Genomic DNA, 17819 nt, shown 5'->3' on the forward strand with positions numbered 1-17819 from the left:
ACGGCGAGGAAGAGGCACAGTGCTGTGGACTTGAATCCTGCCTTTTGCTAGCTGCGTGCCTCTGGGGAGGTTACCTGATGTCTCAGCCCATTTCTGAAGGCTGACGATAGTATGTACCTCCACCAATGAGGATTAAGTGAGATTACTTAGTCCAGTGCCTGTACAGAGTAAGTGCTCATTAAACGTAATCCTTATCAGTATAACTGCTCTTCTGTCTCCTCCTCCCTCTGCCCCGCAACCAGGACCTCATTGCAGACTTGAAGTACGAGCTGACAGGGAAGTTTGAACGACTGATTGTGGGTCTCATGAGGCCACCTGCCTATAGTGATGCCAAAGAAATTAAAGACGCCATCTCGGTATGAAGTGTGGGTCTGCACGTGTGTAAGGGTTGGGGGCGTGGTTAATGGGAGATTCCAACCTCTCCAGCAAGCGTTCAGTGAGCCCTGCACCCACCCCGCGTGTGTGCCCTGCTTGGAGGCAGCTTGCCCAAATCCTATCCCAGAGGGGCGCCGCGGTCTCTTCCAGATGGACAGAGGTGGGACAGGTGTCGGTGTGAGGCCCACCCTGTGAAATGGGGCCCTTGGCCCACACGCCCACCCCAGCAGCTTACAGTCCCGAGGAAGCAGGACACAGGGAAGTGGAGACAGATTGTGTCCAACACCCAAAGGGCCAGGGCATGTTAAAGGAGGTCATGAGGACAGGCCCTGGGCTCGGGGTGGCTGGAGAGGGCGTCACAGAAGATGAGAGGATCGAGCTGGGCCCAGAGCCTGGAGAGGATTTGGTTTGATCAGAGTGGGCTGGAGAGGAAAGGGCAGGAGCGGCTGAGGAGGTGTGTTCAGGATCTCAGGGGCAGCCCAGGCTAGTGGAAGTAGAAAGTCGCTCCCCACCAAGCGGCGGGAGACCAAATGCCCTCGAGTGTACTTAGCACTTTACAGTTTATAAAGTGCTATGATCTTTGCCTCAGATGAGCTAGTAAACATGAATTTGTTTCTAACTAATAAACGTAACCATGTAAGAGGTTATCACCTTCTCATTCTTCCTGTGAGTTCAGTAGAGCAACTAATATCATCTCCATTTTATAGATGAGGAAAGAGAGGTGCAGAAAGATAAAGTTTTTAAATGAGCAGTCACAAAGCAAGCTTCAGGCAGAGGTGGCACTAGAACCCCATCTCAGGGCAGCAGCTCCAGCTTGGTGCCTAAGAGCTGTGTTAGGGGCACCCTGAGTGCTGCGGGTTTCCTTGCTCTGACCACCCCAGGTTCCCATCTCGGGGCTGGTGGCCTCCCATCCCAACCCTTGACTCACATGCCCCTTCCCCTCTCCCAGGGCATTGGTACCGATGAGAAGTGCCTCATTGAGATCTTGGCTTCGCGGACCAACGAGCAGATCCACCAGCTGGTGGCAGCGTACAAAGATGGTGAGAAGAGCAGGAGGGGCCATTCAGGGTTTTTCAGATGCATAATGAAGGTGATCACAAGAGTAGGGACCCTAAGACTCTACCCATTCACCTTTTTTTTCTCCTTCCCTCTGTTCTGTCCATCCATCCAATAAGTACCTGCTCTGTGCTGGGCAGTGTGCGAGGTTCTCAGGATATGGCGGTGGGCATCCATATAGTTCCTGCCTGAGAGCTTATAGATTAATGAGGTAATGAGGGATACAGATAATAAACAGGTAAACAAATAAACATGACGGTGACTTGTTGTGGTGAAGTGTTATGAAAGAAACAGAGAACAGGCATCCGGCTTTAACTGGGGAGGACGTGCTTCAGACAGGTGGTCAGGGAAGCCTGTCTTGGGAGGAAATGAGAAGGATCCAGTTGTACACAGAGTGGGGAAGAAGACCCAGGAGAGGGAATGGCAAGACCAAAGGCCCTTGAGCAGAATAAGCCTGGTATCCAGTGCAAGCCTAGAGCAGTAGAGGGCAGGACCGGATTACACAGGGCCGTGTAGGCCAAGAGAGAGAGACAGTGTTTATTTCAAGCTCAGTGGGAAACAGAGGCGCCCACGATGAATGTGGGCTTTAAGACAGTCACCCATGTTGCTGTGGATTGGAGAAGCAGAGAAAACAGTCAGAAGGCCATAGCCACTCTCCAGGTGAGCGACGACGGTGTCTGGGGTAGGACAGCACAGGTGGGGATAGAGAGACTTGGGCAGATTCCATCTCATCACATCGTGGGTCAGTACAGAGGACTGTGAAAATATACCCTGGGTCTTGCCATGGCTGTCATGGAGACTGGGATTTGTAACAAATATCTGATCATTTTAGGGGCAGCAGGGACTTTTATCCTGGTTTCCTGGGGTGTCCTGGGGATGGGGCTAGAGCTTGTGTTACTTCCCTGCAGCCTACGAGCGAGACCTGGAGGCTGACGTCATTGGGGACACCTCTGGTCACTTCCAGAAGATGCTCGTGGTCCTGCTGCAGGTTTGTCCACCTTGGGGCCCTCCCCGAGCTCTCTGCCAGGGTGCAGGGGGCTGTGAGCACCTTCTCCCTGTTTTCCCAAACAGGGTGGCCCGTGAGGGCCTCCTTGGTGGTTCTTCACATGTAAAGTCCTCCTTGGTGTTTTGTGGCCTCCCCCCTTCCTCTGCCCATCTTATCCTCAAACTTGAGATGGTTTCTCTCTGGCTCACCTGGGTGTGGAATCTGAGCGTCCAGGGTCTATTCTGTCCCCCGTGGCTCGCACAGGCAGGTGACCTGCATTTCTTTTCACATACCCTGTCTCTCTTGTGCTCCTGTGTCCTCCTTCCTCTCTCCGCACGTACCCCTTCCCCCTCCTCTCCAGCCTCTCTCCAGCCATGGCTTCCCCAGCCGCTGCACCTACCTGAGCTCACCAGCAGGGGCGCCAGCGGGGTCATAGCATCTCTGGAGCTGCCTGCGTGGCATTCCCCCATAGCCAAGCCCTGCTACTCCCTCCCACCCACGGATGACATAAAAAAGAGCATAAAGATGCTGCACACTGGTGTCCGTGGCTGAGTTCTGCCTGCCCAAGTTGGGTTTCTTCCTTTGTTCATTTCCCCCCCACATACGTTTTTTTTAAAAAAACACTTTGAGTTAGTTGCTAACATTTAAAACTAGGGAGATTTTGGTCCAAAACCAGATCTTCAGATTCTTTTGAATAATCGAAAGCTCTGGCAACAGCAGGCCTGCATTCTGCACGACTGCAGTGGCTGGAGTACACATCCCACCCTGCTGCTTCTCCTCTCCCTGCTCAGCCCCTTGGGAACAGGCATTGAGGTATCTCAAGTCCAGCTCCAAGGACCAAACTTTTAGGAAGGTTTATATATAAAGCCACCTCTTTGTTTCTTTCATTGCCCTCCCTCCCCTCATCTTACAGCAGCCGCTCCCAGTTCTTTTCCTCTTGTTGCCATAACTATCCTCATTCGGTATTAAGCAGCTGCGGAATTATCAGGAGATGATCTTCAAGAGTGGGAAAGCGTGGCCTTTGCCCCCATTTTCAAAGCTCATGTTCAGGACAGGAGCGTGCCAGCCTGTATCTTGGAGTCAAAGATGTGGCCTCCTCAATATCTAACATCTAGCAGGCGGTTACATGGCACGGATTGTAAGCGTACCAGCTCTGTCTCCTTAGGCTCGCTCCCAAAGAGAACCAGGGTGTTTGAGATCGTGAAACGCACAGTTCAGGGGGAACAGGAGATAAGCATAGGCTTGACCTCTGCCCACATAACTAGGAGCCCAGTATGGCTGGCCCCTGGCCCCTATGAGTATCCCCCTCTGTCTGATGGGGCATTGGGTGTGGGTGGAGTGACAGGAACACAAATAGGATTTGGTGCCTTCACAGCTTGTGAGCTCAGATCTCAGGCCCCCAGTCTCAAATCCTCATTAGTGAATTCCTTGGCTTAAGCCCCTAACAGAATGCAAATATGCAGACTTTTGACCCCTGTGATATTGTTGGATGGCCTCGTGGACCATGCCGGGACTTGTGGCAGGAGTCCTATCCTCAGAGATGTTCTCAGTACAAGGCTTCCTCTGGGGTGGAGGCACCTAGGAAGACCTTGGTTATTCTCAGGACTCCTCTGTTTGGTCCAAGCTCCAAGGATGAGGGAGAAGCCAGTGGGAGGGGCCCTGTGATTTGCTGCAAAATAGATGCTGTGGTCTTTCTTTTTCTTTTTCTTTTTTCTTGGCTGCACTGCGTGGCGTGTGGGATTTTAGTTCCTCAACCGGGGATTGAACCCAAGCCCTCAGCAGTGAGAGCTCAGATCATAACCACTGGACCACCAGGGAATTCCCAGGTGCTGTGGTCTTGATTCAGTGGCTGCTGTCAGTCTCTTCTCCTGGACACTCTGGGCCACCACGGTTTTCCCAGTCCTCCCTGTCTCTACCACTGGCATCCAGGCTTTGTCCTGGCTCTGGTATCTGAACCATGTGTTCCTTGTCTTTCTGCCCAGGGAACCAGGGAGGAGGATGATGTAGTGAGCGAGGACCTGGTGCAGCAGGACGTCCAGGTAAATCAGCACCAGTGGAGGTCCCCGGGCACAGCGAGGCAGCCCTGAGAGAGGGGAGAGGTTGGGCATGCAGGGAAGGGCTGGAGGCAGAGTAATTTGCATCAGATGCCAGAAATAACTGACTCACAGCCATCATTTATACAGTGCTTTGTTGAAGAAAGGACTTAAGTTAGCTTTCAAAGGTACACAGTATGTAAAGTTGGTGAGATGTATTTTGGAGCTTTTCATCATTTGTTCATTTGTTCATTCAGTTAATTAATATTTATTGAACACTTACTGTGTGCCAGGCATTCTGCCAAGCGTTGGGGAATCCTAAATGAACAAAGTCGGACAGTACTGGGGAGACAGGCATATATTAATCACACAAACACCCTCCCTGTGGATATACCATACATTCCAGGTGTTTTGAGCTCCTACTATGTGCCAGTAACACTGCAGCAGTAGATACAGAGAATGTAAGACATAATTCCTGTTCTTGAGGAGCCCATGTCATAGTGGGAAGCAAGGCATATAAATATTATAATATACACTAGATCAAAGCTATAAAGAAACAGGAAGCCTAGAAGAGAGAGGGAAGGAAAGAGAACTCTGCCTAGGGACATCAGGAAGTGCTTTGAGAACAAATGAGACATTTAATTTGGGCCCTGAAGTTTGAGTAGGAGTTTCCCCAGAAAGAAAGGGAGAAAGCTGTACAGGTGTATGCAGATGTCCTGAGGCTACCAATTAAGGGCATGTTCAGGGATCTGGCAGCAGTTCTGAGTGGCTTGGCTGGTGAGTTCTGTCTCCTGCGGTTTCCTCTTTTAGTTAAATCCCACCTCTTCCCCTTCAGGACCTGTATGAGGCAGGGGAACTGAAATGGGGAACAGATGAAGCCCAGTTCATTTACATTTTGGGAAATCGCAGCAAGCAGCACCTTCGGTTGGGTAAGCTCCAGAGAAGACCTACAGCTGCCCCCTTCGAGTTATGCCAAGATTTCCTTTCTCTTTTCCTTTTCTGCTAAGGGAGCATGATAGCTGCCTCATCCACAACCCAAACACTAGTCTTGATTTTATTAGATGGTGGTTTGTAGAGGCCCTCATGAGAGGCCTTAACAGGATGTTCAGCCCCTCCGTCTCAGTACCAGTCCTGTCTTCATGTTGGAGCAGGAGGTGTACACAGTCTCTCACAGCAGACGCAGCGAGGCTGCATGGTGGCTGGTGATGTTCACGACCTCCCTGACCCCTCCCTAGGTGCCAGCCCTACCTTCACGGTGGCACGCTGGTCCTGGCCACTATGCCTCCCCTTCTGAAGTCCCCATTCCTTCCAGTGTTATGGGGGTACTCTTAACACCCCTTTCTGTCTGTCGGACTCAGTGTTTGATGAGTATCTGAAGACCACGGGGAAGCCGATCGAAGCCAGCATCCGAGGGGAGCTGTCCGGGGACTTTGAGAAGCTGATGCTTGCTGTGGGTACGTCCTGACATTGCATTCCCGGGGCCTTTGAGGGATTCAGGGATTCTGACCCAGGAACAGGGGAATTGTATGGTATGGAGGTGGGAAGGAGAAAACCAGATTGTCTGTTTGCAAGCCAGACATTTCAAGAGTCAGTATGCCTGAGCCTGGGGTAGGTTGTGGGTATGTGTTTCTTGGGGGAGAGCTACGGCCCAGCCCTCATCTTGCCCAGAGCTATCCCCCACCAACCCTATTTAAAGTAGTTAGGTTCTAGCCCACTCTGCCAGCAAGATCCAGAGGTTCAGCTGGTACCTTTCTGTTGAGGAACTACCTTTCCCAGCCCCATCCCAGATGCTTCCCCACCTGACCCAGTTCCCTGTGAAACCCCGAAGGACTAGAAAGTGGAAGGGGGTCCTTGCAGTTCACTCCCCACATGACAACAGGCCCATTTTCTGATTTCTGTGTCCCCTGGGTTTGTGATAAAAGTGGTGGGTCTGGGGTGCTCAAGGACTGCGGCTTATCAGGAACCAGGTTCTTCCCAGGTTTGAACTTGGTGACCCCCAAGGAACGGAAACAAAAAAGGGCTCGGGCCACCCCTTCATCCTTCCGAGGCAGCCAGAATAACTACCTCTTCCTCCCTCTTCCCAGTGAAGTGCGTCCGGAGCACCCCAGAGTATTTTGCTGAAAGGCTCTTCAAGGCCATGAAGGTGCGTGGGGGGGTTGATGTGAATGAGGTAGGGGGATGGGGGCTCTGCACGCCTCCACAGGACTGTTGGGAGTCTGACAAATCCTTGGGGTCCACCGGCCAAAGCGAGTGTTCAAGGCATTGACCACAGGACAGCGTGATGCCACTTGGTCCCAGGTGAGCTCCAGAGCCTGGAGTGCTGCCTGGTCACACACCTGTCCACCCAATACCTGCCCTGTCCTCATGATTGATCAGAGGGTGCAGTGACAGCCTGCATCCGATCCAGCTAACCAGCTGGGTTGGAAGCCCATGCTTTTTTTTTTTTTAATTTTTATTGGAGTATAGTTGATTTACACTGTTGTGTTAGTTTCAGGTGGACAGCAAAGTGAATCTGTTATACATACACATACCTCTGCTCTTTTTTAGATTCTTTTCCCATATAGGCCATTACAGAGTATTGAGTAGAGTTCCCTGTGCTATACAGTGGGTCCTTATTAGTTATCTGTTTTATACATAGTAGTGTGTATATGTCAATTCCAATCGGAAGCCCATGCTTTTTAAATACTATTAAACAGAATGTTTATATACAATGTACGTAAATAAGTGAAAAACAGTTTGGCATTTTCTGCCAAGATTCGTGATGTTCATCCCTGAGACCCGGGTACTGACGGTAGTGCTTCCCAGGACTTTACACACATGACACACAGAAAGTGGTGATATTCCCACAGGGCACCAGGCTGAATGAATCATTTGTTGCCAGAGGCCATAGGCCCAAAGTCCCTGCATGGCCATCCCACAAGGACAAGTGGCCTGTAGCCCATCCTCTGTCTCCCAGCGCCAGAGTGAGCTGGACAGCTGGGCCCCGCAGAGACGTTTGCCTGTATGATGTGTTCATAAGAACGTTCATAGCAGTGTTGTCCATATTATGAAAGAACTGGAAACAACCCGGTGTCCATCAGGAACATCATGGACAAATAAATGCATAGGGGTGTGTTTACAGAGTTCCGAAATGTGCGAACCTAAATCGCGTATTGCTTAGAGTTACAAAGTTAGGTAAAATTATGAGGGTATCAAGGATGGGAATGACATGAGGTCGGGGGAGGAAGGAGATAAAAGCAGGAGGGACACACAGGGAGCTTTGGAGGGATTGGCAATTTGCTTCTTTCGTTCTTAATTTTAACATTTTATCTCAAAAAGTTGTATTTTCAGTTGAGCTGGGGGCTGTCAGCACTCCAGCCCCCTCTCAACTCCCTGTCCCCCAAACCCGCTTGTCTTGCAGGGGCTGGGGACTCGTGACAACACCCTGATCCGTATCATGGTCTCCCGCAGTGAGCTGGACATACTCGATGTCCGGGAGATATTCCGGACGAAATATGAAAAGTCCCTGTACAGCATGATCAAGGTGAGGTGCTCACGGGGGTACAGGGAGGGCTGGGGAGCTCTCCCAAGAGAAAAGGCACTGTCTTGGAAAGCTGGGCATCTCATGGGGATTCCAGGAGCCTCAGCCTGTGGCACCTTCAGGAAATTTAAGGCAGCTCAGCAGAGGAGCAGATGTCCAGGGTGCTTGTAAGACATGAGGCACCTCTTTAGAGGAATGCAGGGCGGGGCCATGAAGAGCATGAAGTTGAATCCAGGCTGAGGACTCCATCCCTAGGGCAGTGAGAGGTCAGCCTCCTGAAGGCAGCAGGAGGCACTGAAGAACACAAAGGAGGGTTTATTTGGGACGTGTTGGCCCTGGGCCAGGCGATGACTCTGGGCTGTCCAGCCCACGAGACTGGAGACAGGAGACAGATGCAGAACTGGTTGAGTTCTCCTTGTTTCACGTGAGTGGGATAAAGCTTTCTGAGTTCAAGCTGAGCTCCCCAAAGTGTGTTTCTTTTTTTTTTTTCTTTATAAATTTATTTATTGATTTACTGATTTTTGGTTGCGTAGGGTCTTTGTTGCTGCACTCAGGCTTTCTCTAGTTGCAGTGAGCGGGGCCTATTCTTCGTTGCGGTGCTCGGGCTTCTCATTGTGGTGGCTTCTCTTGTTGCAGAGCACGGGCTCTAGGCATGCGGGCTTCAGTAGTTGTGGCTCACGGGCCCTAGAGCACAGGCTCAGTAGTTGTGGCGCATGGGCTCAGTTGCTCCGCGGTATGTGGGGTCTTCCCGGACCAGGGATCGAACCCGTGTCCCCTACATTGGCAGGCGGATTCTTAACCACTGCGCCACCAGGGAAGCCCCCCAAAGTGTATTTCTAAATAGGAATTGTATAGGCATTGTGTGCAAAAATGTCCCATGGAAAACGTTTGGAAAAAAGTAGAATAAGCAAAGATAAGTCAGCTTCTTTACTGCAGCACTTCTCACAGCCTTCACTTTAATATGTCCATTATGAGGCTCCAAGAGGGATGTAGAATATGCCGTGTCTATCAAATGTACATTTGTTTGTTTGGTTTTGGCACTCCCAATGTTTTTGCTCAGGGAGCCCTATTTCATGGACTATTTCATGTGGGAGAGCACGGCTGGGGATTATCTGGTGGCAGGGGTGTGCTGAGGCCAGCTGTCTGGGGAAGGCACCTCTTCTTAATTCCACGTTCAGTAAAGGCATATCGGTAGCTTGGAATTGTCCATTGGAGGTATTTACACCATGGAAATTGGCAAATGCTACAAATCAGGGCTTTTTTTCCTTTGTTTCCTAGAGAGCCAGTTGTTACTGCTTACCAGTACACCACTTTTTGGTCTCAGCCACCTCCAGACAGGAGGAGAGTCAGGGCTGCTGTGAATACGTGGACAGCCTCCCCCTGTTTGGGGGAGAACCTCCCCTCCTTGTCTGAGAGGATCCCAGGGCTGAATGAGAGGTAACCTTTCTCTGTCTTTCTCCCCAGAACGACACCTCTGGCGAGTACAAGAAGACTCTGCTGAAGCTGTGTGGGGGAGATGATGAGTAAGTGACCTCCTGGCCGAGGGCTGGAGGGCGTGGCCTTGGGCGTGGCCGCAGTCGTGGCCGGTCAGGATTCTCTTGGCCTCATCTGGATGGATGGGTGGATGGATGGATGGATGGATGATGGATTGGATGGGCTTGGGGATTCCCCGAAGGCCAGAGCACCACACAGGTGAGAGTCTGCGTGTCCATGTATGTGCACGTGAGTGTGGTCTCCCATACATGGAGACGTCTACTCCTGTGAACTTGGGAATCAGCCTGGGGGTGTGGACCAGGAATCAGAATATGAGGGTCTAGGCCCTGCTACTTTCTTCACAGGTGCTTCTCGGTTTCATCATCTTTTAAATGGAAAAAATACAGATGCCTGCTCTGACTACTTGTTTATTCAGCATCTCTGTATTAAGTACTCTCCATGTGCAGGCATTGAGGGGTAGCACAGTGATGATGCCTCCGGCCTAGAAAAGCATACAGACCAGGGTGTACGTACATGATGGGGAAGTATACGAGCCTCTGAGAGCCCTCAGAGGGTGCGCTATGCCAGACAGGGCGGGGAGGCTCCTGGAGATAATGAGGCTGAGATGCCAGGAGGAAGGTGAAGAGGTGAAGACAGGGCCTGGAGGGAGAGTGTTTGGGGTGGAGAGAGGGCCTAGAGAGGAGAAGGCACAGCCTGGTTCATTTATGTAACTGAGGTCGCACTTCTGTAGCATGCTGGGGAGAGATGAGGCTGAGAGGTGGGCAGGGTCTGGGGCCTCTTGCTGGCACACAAACCTCACCTAAGGGTAGCAGAGAACCAGCCATTGGAGGTGTTAAATTGGGGCATGACTTGACCAGATTTGGGTGCTAGGAAAGGAACTACAGGTACTCTGATTTCCCTTCTCTGGGGCTTCTCATGATCCAGTTAAGTAGGGAATACGAGAGCCTCCCGTTTACCTTTGTTAAGCGCCTTAGGGGCTGATTCGGTTCAGCAGATATTTACCTGGCAACTAATAAACCGGGGTGCTTGGCAGAAGGAGAGGTAGAGATGGCGTGGCCCTAAGCTGGTCATGGACGTGTCTGAGACGGGAGACTTGGATAGAAGTCACTCAAATTATAAAAAGGAAAGGGGAGGTTGAGGGACTAGAGAAATCATCTCCTGCGTGGGGCCTGGCGCCAGGAAGGCTGCTGCTCAGAGCCAGCATGGTGGGGGGGGGTGTCGCAAGAGAGGGTAGAAGGTTCTCAGAGGTGGAGGGAGGGCTATGGTGAATGGGTGAGGCCCAGGCTGCAGAGAAGGGAAAACCAGATGGATTTACTTCAAGTGTGTGTGTGTGTGTGCGCGCGCGTGTGTGTGTTGTGTGTGTGAGTGTTGCCCACGATGACCTTCCCTCCTGTCCTCTCCCTAACACCCTCCGTTCCAGTGCTGCTGGCAAGTTCTTCCCGGAGGCAGCGCAGGTGGCCTATCAGATGTGGGAACTTAGTGCAGTGGCCCGAGTAGAGGTCAGACCCTCCCCCCACCCCGCCTGCTTGACCTCTTGACCACAGTTTCCACTCTTCTGCTCGCACCTTCCTGCTGCTCTGGTTGGCACCCAGCTGCCCCCTGGTGGCCAACCCGAGACATTGAGTCTCACGTCTTGAAGCTTCCTGTTCTCCGCGGAGTGATGGATGGGTGGGTGGGCGCTCTGGTGTTGGCATCTGATTCCTGCGTTCACCTCTCACATGCTGGGAGGCGTTCTGCCCCACTAACTACTAACAGACCTTGCCAAATGGAGACCTGGTTGGTTCAGTAGCGGGGCCTATCCCATCCTGGGTCCGACAGTTGGGTTTTGGAGGCATGAAAACTGAGAACAGCTGGGCACCCCTGGGTGCACTGGGGGATTCTTGGTCATCCTGACCATCCTCAGACCCAGGGTCCACACAGGGCAAGAAGGAAAGGTTTCACAGAAGTAGTCAGGGCAAACGTATCCAGGGACTGGTAGCACTTGGCCCCTACGAAAATATTTGGAACCTAGGACTCTATTACTCACTCACTAGCTACCTTTGGCGGGTCCCCACCTCTCTCTGTCTCCATCTCTCAGACGAGGCTGTTAGACATGGCAGTCTGGATGCCCTCCAAGGGCTCTTGTGCTCTGATGTTATAGGACGGTGTTTCCCCAATCATAAGGCAAGAGCTTGTCATTGCAGATGATGTTAAGTCATATGAGAAATGAATTGCGTTTTTCTTCCGGGGAGGGGGACCTCCATGGCATTAAATAACACTGACTCCACATAGTGAGAAAGCCGCTCCACTTCACTCTCATCAACCTTATTGTTAATGTCAAAGAAGGAGTCTCAGTTTGGTGCCACGTCTTTGCCATAGTCGCTAATTTGCCCTTTTCACAAAGAGCTGAGAGAGCTAGCTTCGGGTTCACAGCTTCTGGCAAGCAACGGTGTCTTGTTAAATTGGGTGGTATTTGAAAACATGTGTTTTGTTTTTATGACATTTCTTTTCATGGGTTATTATCAGTTTATGGCACATGACACCAATTTTCTATTCATGATAGTGATATAAAATGATTTTCATTCATTAATTCATTGAGCAAATTTTTTTTGAGAGCTTACCCCTGTGTCAGGCACTGCTGCAGGCTCTTGGGGTATATCAAAGAACGAAATGGACCAAAATCCTTGCCCTTTAGGCATATTTAAATACACTTCAAAATGAATGCATTTAAGTACAACAAAAAAGAAGCTGAATTAAGGTAAAATATTAGGAAATAACATAGGGTGTACACAAATATAGAAAACATTATGAAGTCATTCAGGAGTGACTGAAATTTGGGCAACTCTGTTCTGGTATTTCAGAACATTTCAGTTGCCTTTTCAGGGAGAGCGTTTCTCTAGGAGGCAAAAAGACCTTGGCAACAGGGCAGGGTTCCGAGGGACTGGGTTCCAGTGCAGCTGGGCCAGAGCTGACTCCTGGGGCAGGAGCCCGGCCTCTCTTCCCCTGACAGCACTTGACCTGCTCCCAGGCCTGGGTCTGTCGCTCTCCTCCCTCTCTCAGCTCTAGGGCAGGGGTCTGTCTGCTGCGCCTTCACCCCCGCCTCTTTCCCCCCAAGCTGCTTGGTTTGGGGCTCATGGGGAAAAAGCCTCCCCTCCCTCGCATGCTCCTCTCTTGGCGTGGCCCCCGGGGGGCCTCCAGGCACCTGCCGAGTCACTTTCTGCTTCTTGCAGGTGAAAGGAACTGTGCGCCCAGCTGGTGACTTTAACCCTGACACAGATGCCAAAGCCCTGCGGAAAGCCATGAAGGGACTTGGTAAGGGGCACGTGAAAGGGACCAGGTTGGCCTCTGGAGCAGCAGGGGTGGCAAGTCTGGCAATGGGCCTGGCAGGGGCAAGAGCTGAGGCCTCAGACTGGGATCTGCAGGATGACGAGCACTTTATTTGCTTTGAGTCTCCACCACCCTCGAGCCTCCAGCTCCCTAGGTCTAGGGAGGAGGGGAGTGAGGGCGTTTGTAAGGAACATTCCCAGAGACCAAGGTGCTCCCAGGCCCTGGTAGAGAAAAAAGTACTAGGTGATAAGGCTGGGTTTTTGCTCTGGCTTTGCTGCGGACTCAGTGTGTGACTTTGGGCAAGTCCCGTAACCCACCTGGGGGTCTCAGTATCTCCATGCATAACATAAGGGATGTGGACCCTGTAACCCAAGAGGCCATTTCTGGCGTGGGAACACCTCCTGCTGGTTGCCCACATCCAGGCCTCCGTTTGGCTTAGATGAGAAGAACCACCTGTGGGTGGGTGGCCTGTCCTCAGGAAGGCCAGCGGGGACGGAGCATCTAGGCTTGGCTTCCATTGCCCTTTCTCCCCCATCTGTCTAACAGCACCTCCCAGGGGACCTTGGGCGAAGTCTTTTACCTTCTGGGCCTCATTTTCATTTGTCTCATGGGAGTAATAATATCTACCAAGCATATCTAGGACTGTAAGATGACAGCGGTAAAAATGCTCTTGAAAGATAGAGTCCTTAAAAAATTAATAAATAATAAAGACAGAGTCCTGTGCCAGGTCTGAGGTTGATGGCATTGATCTGAGGGGCAGGAAATGGTACCCTGATGCCTTCCAGAGTCAACCTGCTGTGGTTAGAGGGACTTGGGGTCCAGCTTTCAGGACGTTACAGAGAAAGGACGCAGGGTCCCCAAAAGGACTTAGGTTGTCAGGTTGGAAGGATCCCTTAGTAACCCCTCCAGCTCTTCATGTGAAACAGAAGAGGAGGGGACTTGTCCCAGGGGATGGCCATTGCCAGAGCTGGGACTAGAACTCAGAAGCCCTGGCTCTCCACCCAGTGCTCTCTGCTCCCCCGGGGGTCTTTGTTTCCTCAACGAGTGACACAGCAGAAAGAAGTGCAGAAGGAATCCCGGGGAAGTTAGTGTCTTGGGCCAGAAGCAAGGCTCCTGCAGGGACTTGGGGGCATAAGACTGCCTATCTTGGCCTCTACCCTGACAAAAGTGGGTGGGGCCCATCACTGGGGGAGATGGGGGAGCTGGGCCAAGGCCTTCCTCTGAACTGTGGTTCTGGGGACTCAGGAACGGACGAGGACACCATCATTGACATCATCACGCACCGCAGCAATGCCCAACGGCAGCAGATCCGCCAGACCTTCAAGTCTCACTTCGGCCGGGTAAGGGCCTCAGCCTGGGCCCTGGGCCCTGGGCCCCGCGTCCACGCTCCTCCTTGGAGGGAGCTCGGCCTGTCACAGCCAGCTCTGCACCTGGGTCTTCACGGCAGTGGCACCCCCCCCCCCCCACCGTGGCCACGTGTTCTTGGAGTGTCTCCAGCACTGGATTTGGGCTGCCTGCACACACACCTCTCCCTCCCACTGCACCCCGGGTTCCTTGTGGTCAGCAACACGTGTGTGACTGGCTCCACTCAGAGCTTCGATCAGGGATATGAGTTGTGTTAGTGGCATCTAGTTTTGGCTGACCAGTTTCCCCAGGCTGGAAATGGCACTGCCCCCTTTCCTTCTCTGTCTCCTGCCTCCTGCCTCCAAGGAGAACAAGCAGGTCTTCCTCCAGCTTGGTTTTTTTCCCCCACCCTCTTTGGCTTCCTCCAAACAGTGAACCCAACGTCAGCCAAGACATACACAGGCTCCCACGATCCCTGCATCCACGTGGAGCCCCCATCTCCTCCTTCCATGTCTCCTCCCTGTTCCAAGTCACATGTGGGCAGGTGCTGATGTTGGCATGACCTTGGCTCTGCTCTCTGCAGGACTTGATGGCTGACCTGAAGTCTGAGCTCTCTGGAGACCTGGCGAGGCTGATTCTGGGGCTTATGATGCCACCGGCCCACTATGATGCCAAGCAGTTGAAGAAAGCCATGGAGGTAAGGCGTGGGCACCAAGGCAGTAGGGTCCAGTCTCTGGGTGCTGTGGGGGACACAGGCACTCCTCCCAAGCCCAGGTGTGTTGCGTGTAACTCCTTGGTAGAGCCCCTCCCACACCTATCCTGGGCTCAGTGTCTTAGCTCAGTTCCCTGTCTCATCAACCCACAAGGCAAGGCTTCTCTTTTGTCCCCATTTTACAGATGAGGAAGCTGAGGCTCAGAGCTTAAGTTACTTGGTTAAAGTCATAGCACTAGGAAGTAGCAGAGCTGGAATTCGGATCAAGTCTTCTGATTCGAGTGCCTGACTTGACAACCACATGAAACCACTAGAGTTTTCGGCTCCTTAAGGATTAAGAGGAGAGCAGACATTCCCTGGGCAAAGCAAATTGAGATTATTGTCCTTTTCAAATTCCTGGACAAAAAAATGAATGACTTAAAAACGTGGAATTAGGAGAAGGATGGGGCTAGACCGTGGGTCTCAGAACACTCTGAGGATAAGGCTGTCCTCATCACACACCAGCTTTTAATAAAGAGACTGTTGAAGCTTTCCTTCAGGTCAGAGAACCCAGAGACCAATTGACCACTGGGCAGTAACCGCCCAGGACAGAGACATGTTTTACCTTTTTTTATAGCCATTTCCCCAGCAGCTTGCACAGTGTCTGGCACATAATGGGTGTTTAATAGATACTTGAATCCGTCAGTCAACCAGTCTTAACTGCCTCCCTTCCCTCCCCCAAAGTGGAGACCTTAGAATAATGGGTTCCTCAGCTGCCTCAGTCCGTGTATCATCCATCAAATCCAAATGTAAACAAATGTAGCTTGTTGTTTTCCTTAAAGCACGGAACTTTTTTTTTTTCTTCTGACAAATATGTGTTCACCATGAAAGCTTGGGAAAACATACACAGAGCAAAAAAGAAGAAAATAAAAATCATCTGTGGGCTTCCCTGGTGGCGCAGTGGTTGAGAGTCCGCCTGCCGATGCAGGGGACACGGGTTCGTGCCCCGGTCCGGGAAGATCCCACGTGCCGCGGAGCAGCTGGGCCCGTGAGCCATGGCCGCTGAGCCTGCGCGTCCGGAGCCTGTGCTCTGCAACAGGAGAGGCCACAGCAGTGAGAGGCCCGTGTACCGCAAAAAACAAAAAACAAAAAACAAAAAACAAAAAAAACAAACAAACAAAAAAAAAATCATCTGTGATCCCTCACCCACCCGGAGACCGCAATCACTGTTACACTGTGATGCATGTCCTCTGTCCTTTTTATGTACTTAGATATAAATATTTATATTCAGATATGTATGCATATAAGCATTTTTATACACACACACACACACGCCCATATCCTGTATATTCTTTTCTTTTTAAAATTTTTGGTCCAAAGCACTTCTCATGGGAGGTTCTGGAAATCTTTACAAGCTAGTATGGTCCCTTGATCGTGCCAAGGTCTGGTCTGGGGGCCACATCTGAGGGTAAAAAGAAAATTAGGGAAGGCTTGGTCTGAGCGTTGACCTCCTGCGTGGTTTCTTGGAGCAGGGGTCTCTTTGACCTGGGCCCGTCGGGCCTCTGTACGGGGGTTGGGGCTGTGGTTCAGATCCTCTTTGCCTTGACCTTCTAGGGAGCCGGCACAGACGAAAAGGCTCTCATCGAAATCCTGGCCACTCGGACCAACGCCGAAATCCGGGCCATCAATGAGGCCTATAAGGAGGGTGAGTGTGGGAGGCCTGGGGCCAGTGCCGCTGGGAGGTGTGGGGGGAAGAGCAGGTCCCCCACCTCCTGGCCTCACCCTACAGCCCTGCCCCATCTCCCTCCTCTCAGGCCGCTAGGCTTTGATAAGCCCATTGGGTGTGCCCAGCCCTGTGTCTGGGAAAAAGGTGCCCCAGACGGAGTCCCAGCAGGACAGAGGCCTGGAGGTAGAAGAGGGTTTGACTGGGAGTGGGAGAGAGAGCACCCAGGCCACTGGAGAGAGAGGGTGGCTTCATGGGCGTTTGGCCTGTGCAGTCACACAGGGCCCCACATTCAGAAGGCCCTGTGCCTGGTTACATGCTTTGCTGTCACCGTCTTGAAATTTTTAATAAATTTTTAACAAATGATCCCATATTATCCTGAAGAACCTTGCGTGTCAGTCAAAAACGTTTTAAGCATTTTCTCTTCTGAGCAGCTTTAAAATGGTAGAGTCTTTGAGCAGGGAAGTGACATGATCAGAGCTGTGCTTTTGTGTCCAGCAACTGCCATGCAGAAGCGAAGGTAGGAAAGAGAGTGAAGACAGAGAGGCTGTTGTATGGGAGGGGGGAGAGGCACTGAGCCCTCAGCAGGGACAGGAGCAGAGGGAGATGATGGACCGATGGGCACATCACTGTCAAAATCAACAGGAGGGTAGCTGGATGCCCCCAAGAGCCAACTACAAACTCCTTCACCTCCACCACCCCGCCAGCACAGCTCTGACTTCAGTCTGCCCTTCTAGGACCCCTTCCCCATCCCATGTCCTTCTTGGCCAGCAGGTGCCCACACCTCCTTTCTCTGTCTCAGACTATCACAAGTCCCTGGAAGATGATCTGAGCTCAGACACGTCCGGCCTTTTCAAGAGGATCCTCATCTCTCTGGCCACGGTGTGTGAATTCATGGCCCCAGGCCTGCTTGGCCCTCTGGGGCCCTGGGAGTCGGGGAAGGGTTGCTGCAGGGAAGGGCAGGGAGTTAGGAGTCCACTCCTGATGAGGAGAGGATGTCTTCCCCTGCTGCCTCCTCAGAGTCTTACCACTGAGGCGGTTACTACTTGTGCAATGCCTTCTCCATTGTTCACTTTTCAAAGCTGGCTTAGTGCCCCCTTCTCCAGGCAGCCTTCCCTGATTGCCCTCAACCTGGCTTTTTGGGCCCCCAGCTGACAGGACAAAGCCATGTAGGTGACCTTTCCCTGTGTCATCATCCAAGAGCTTCTGTTACCATCTCTTGAATTCTCGCAACCCAGGCGCCAGGCCCTGATGCACAGGTATGGCAAGCTCAGTGTGTCTGAGTCAGGCAT

At 51.9% G+C, this 17819-nt stretch overlaps 1 protein-coding gene across 8 annotated transcripts in view; it reads left to right on the forward strand.

Annotated features, from left to right (window-relative positions):
* Positions 1-17819, forward strand: part of ANXA6 (annexin A6) — a 54995-nt gene that overhangs the window by 16441 nt on the left and 20735 nt on the right. For 7 of the 8 annotated variants that reach the window (XR_004349101.1, XM_032625992.1, XM_032625993.1 and 4 more), the window contains exons 5-19: positions 243-356; positions 1325-1415; positions 2340-2419; positions 4399-4455; positions 5285-5378; positions 5808-5903; positions 6534-6592; positions 7850-7972; positions 9434-9492; positions 10884-10962; positions 12673-12754; positions 14015-14109; positions 14697-14810; positions 16419-16509; positions 17330-17409. Coding sequence is in view for 6 of the 8 variants with exons in the window: in XM_032625992.1 (XP_032481883.1) it covers positions 243-356; positions 1325-1415; positions 2340-2419; positions 4399-4455; positions 5285-5378; positions 5808-5903; positions 6534-6592; positions 7850-7972; positions 9434-9492; positions 10884-10962; positions 12673-12754; positions 14015-14109; positions 14697-14810; positions 16419-16509; positions 17330-17409 (1314 nt within the window). In the remaining 2 variants the exon portion in view is untranslated. Of the gene's footprint in view, positions 1-242; positions 357-1324; positions 1416-2339; positions 2420-4398; positions 4456-5284; positions 5379-5807; positions 5904-6533; positions 6593-7849; positions 7973-9433; positions 9493-10883; positions 10963-12672; positions 12755-14014; positions 14110-14696; positions 14811-16418; positions 16510-17329; positions 17410-17633; positions 17787-17819 lie in introns of all 8 variants that reach the window. The other variant, XR_004349102.1, reaches the window with a different exon arrangement.

The sequence above is a fragment of the Phocoena sinus genome, chromosome 3 (assembly GCF_008692025.1).
Source record: "Phocoena sinus isolate mPhoSin1 chromosome 3, mPhoSin1.pri, whole genome shotgun sequence".
NCBI lineage: Eukaryota > Metazoa > Chordata > Mammalia > Artiodactyla > Phocoenidae > Phocoena > Phocoena sinus.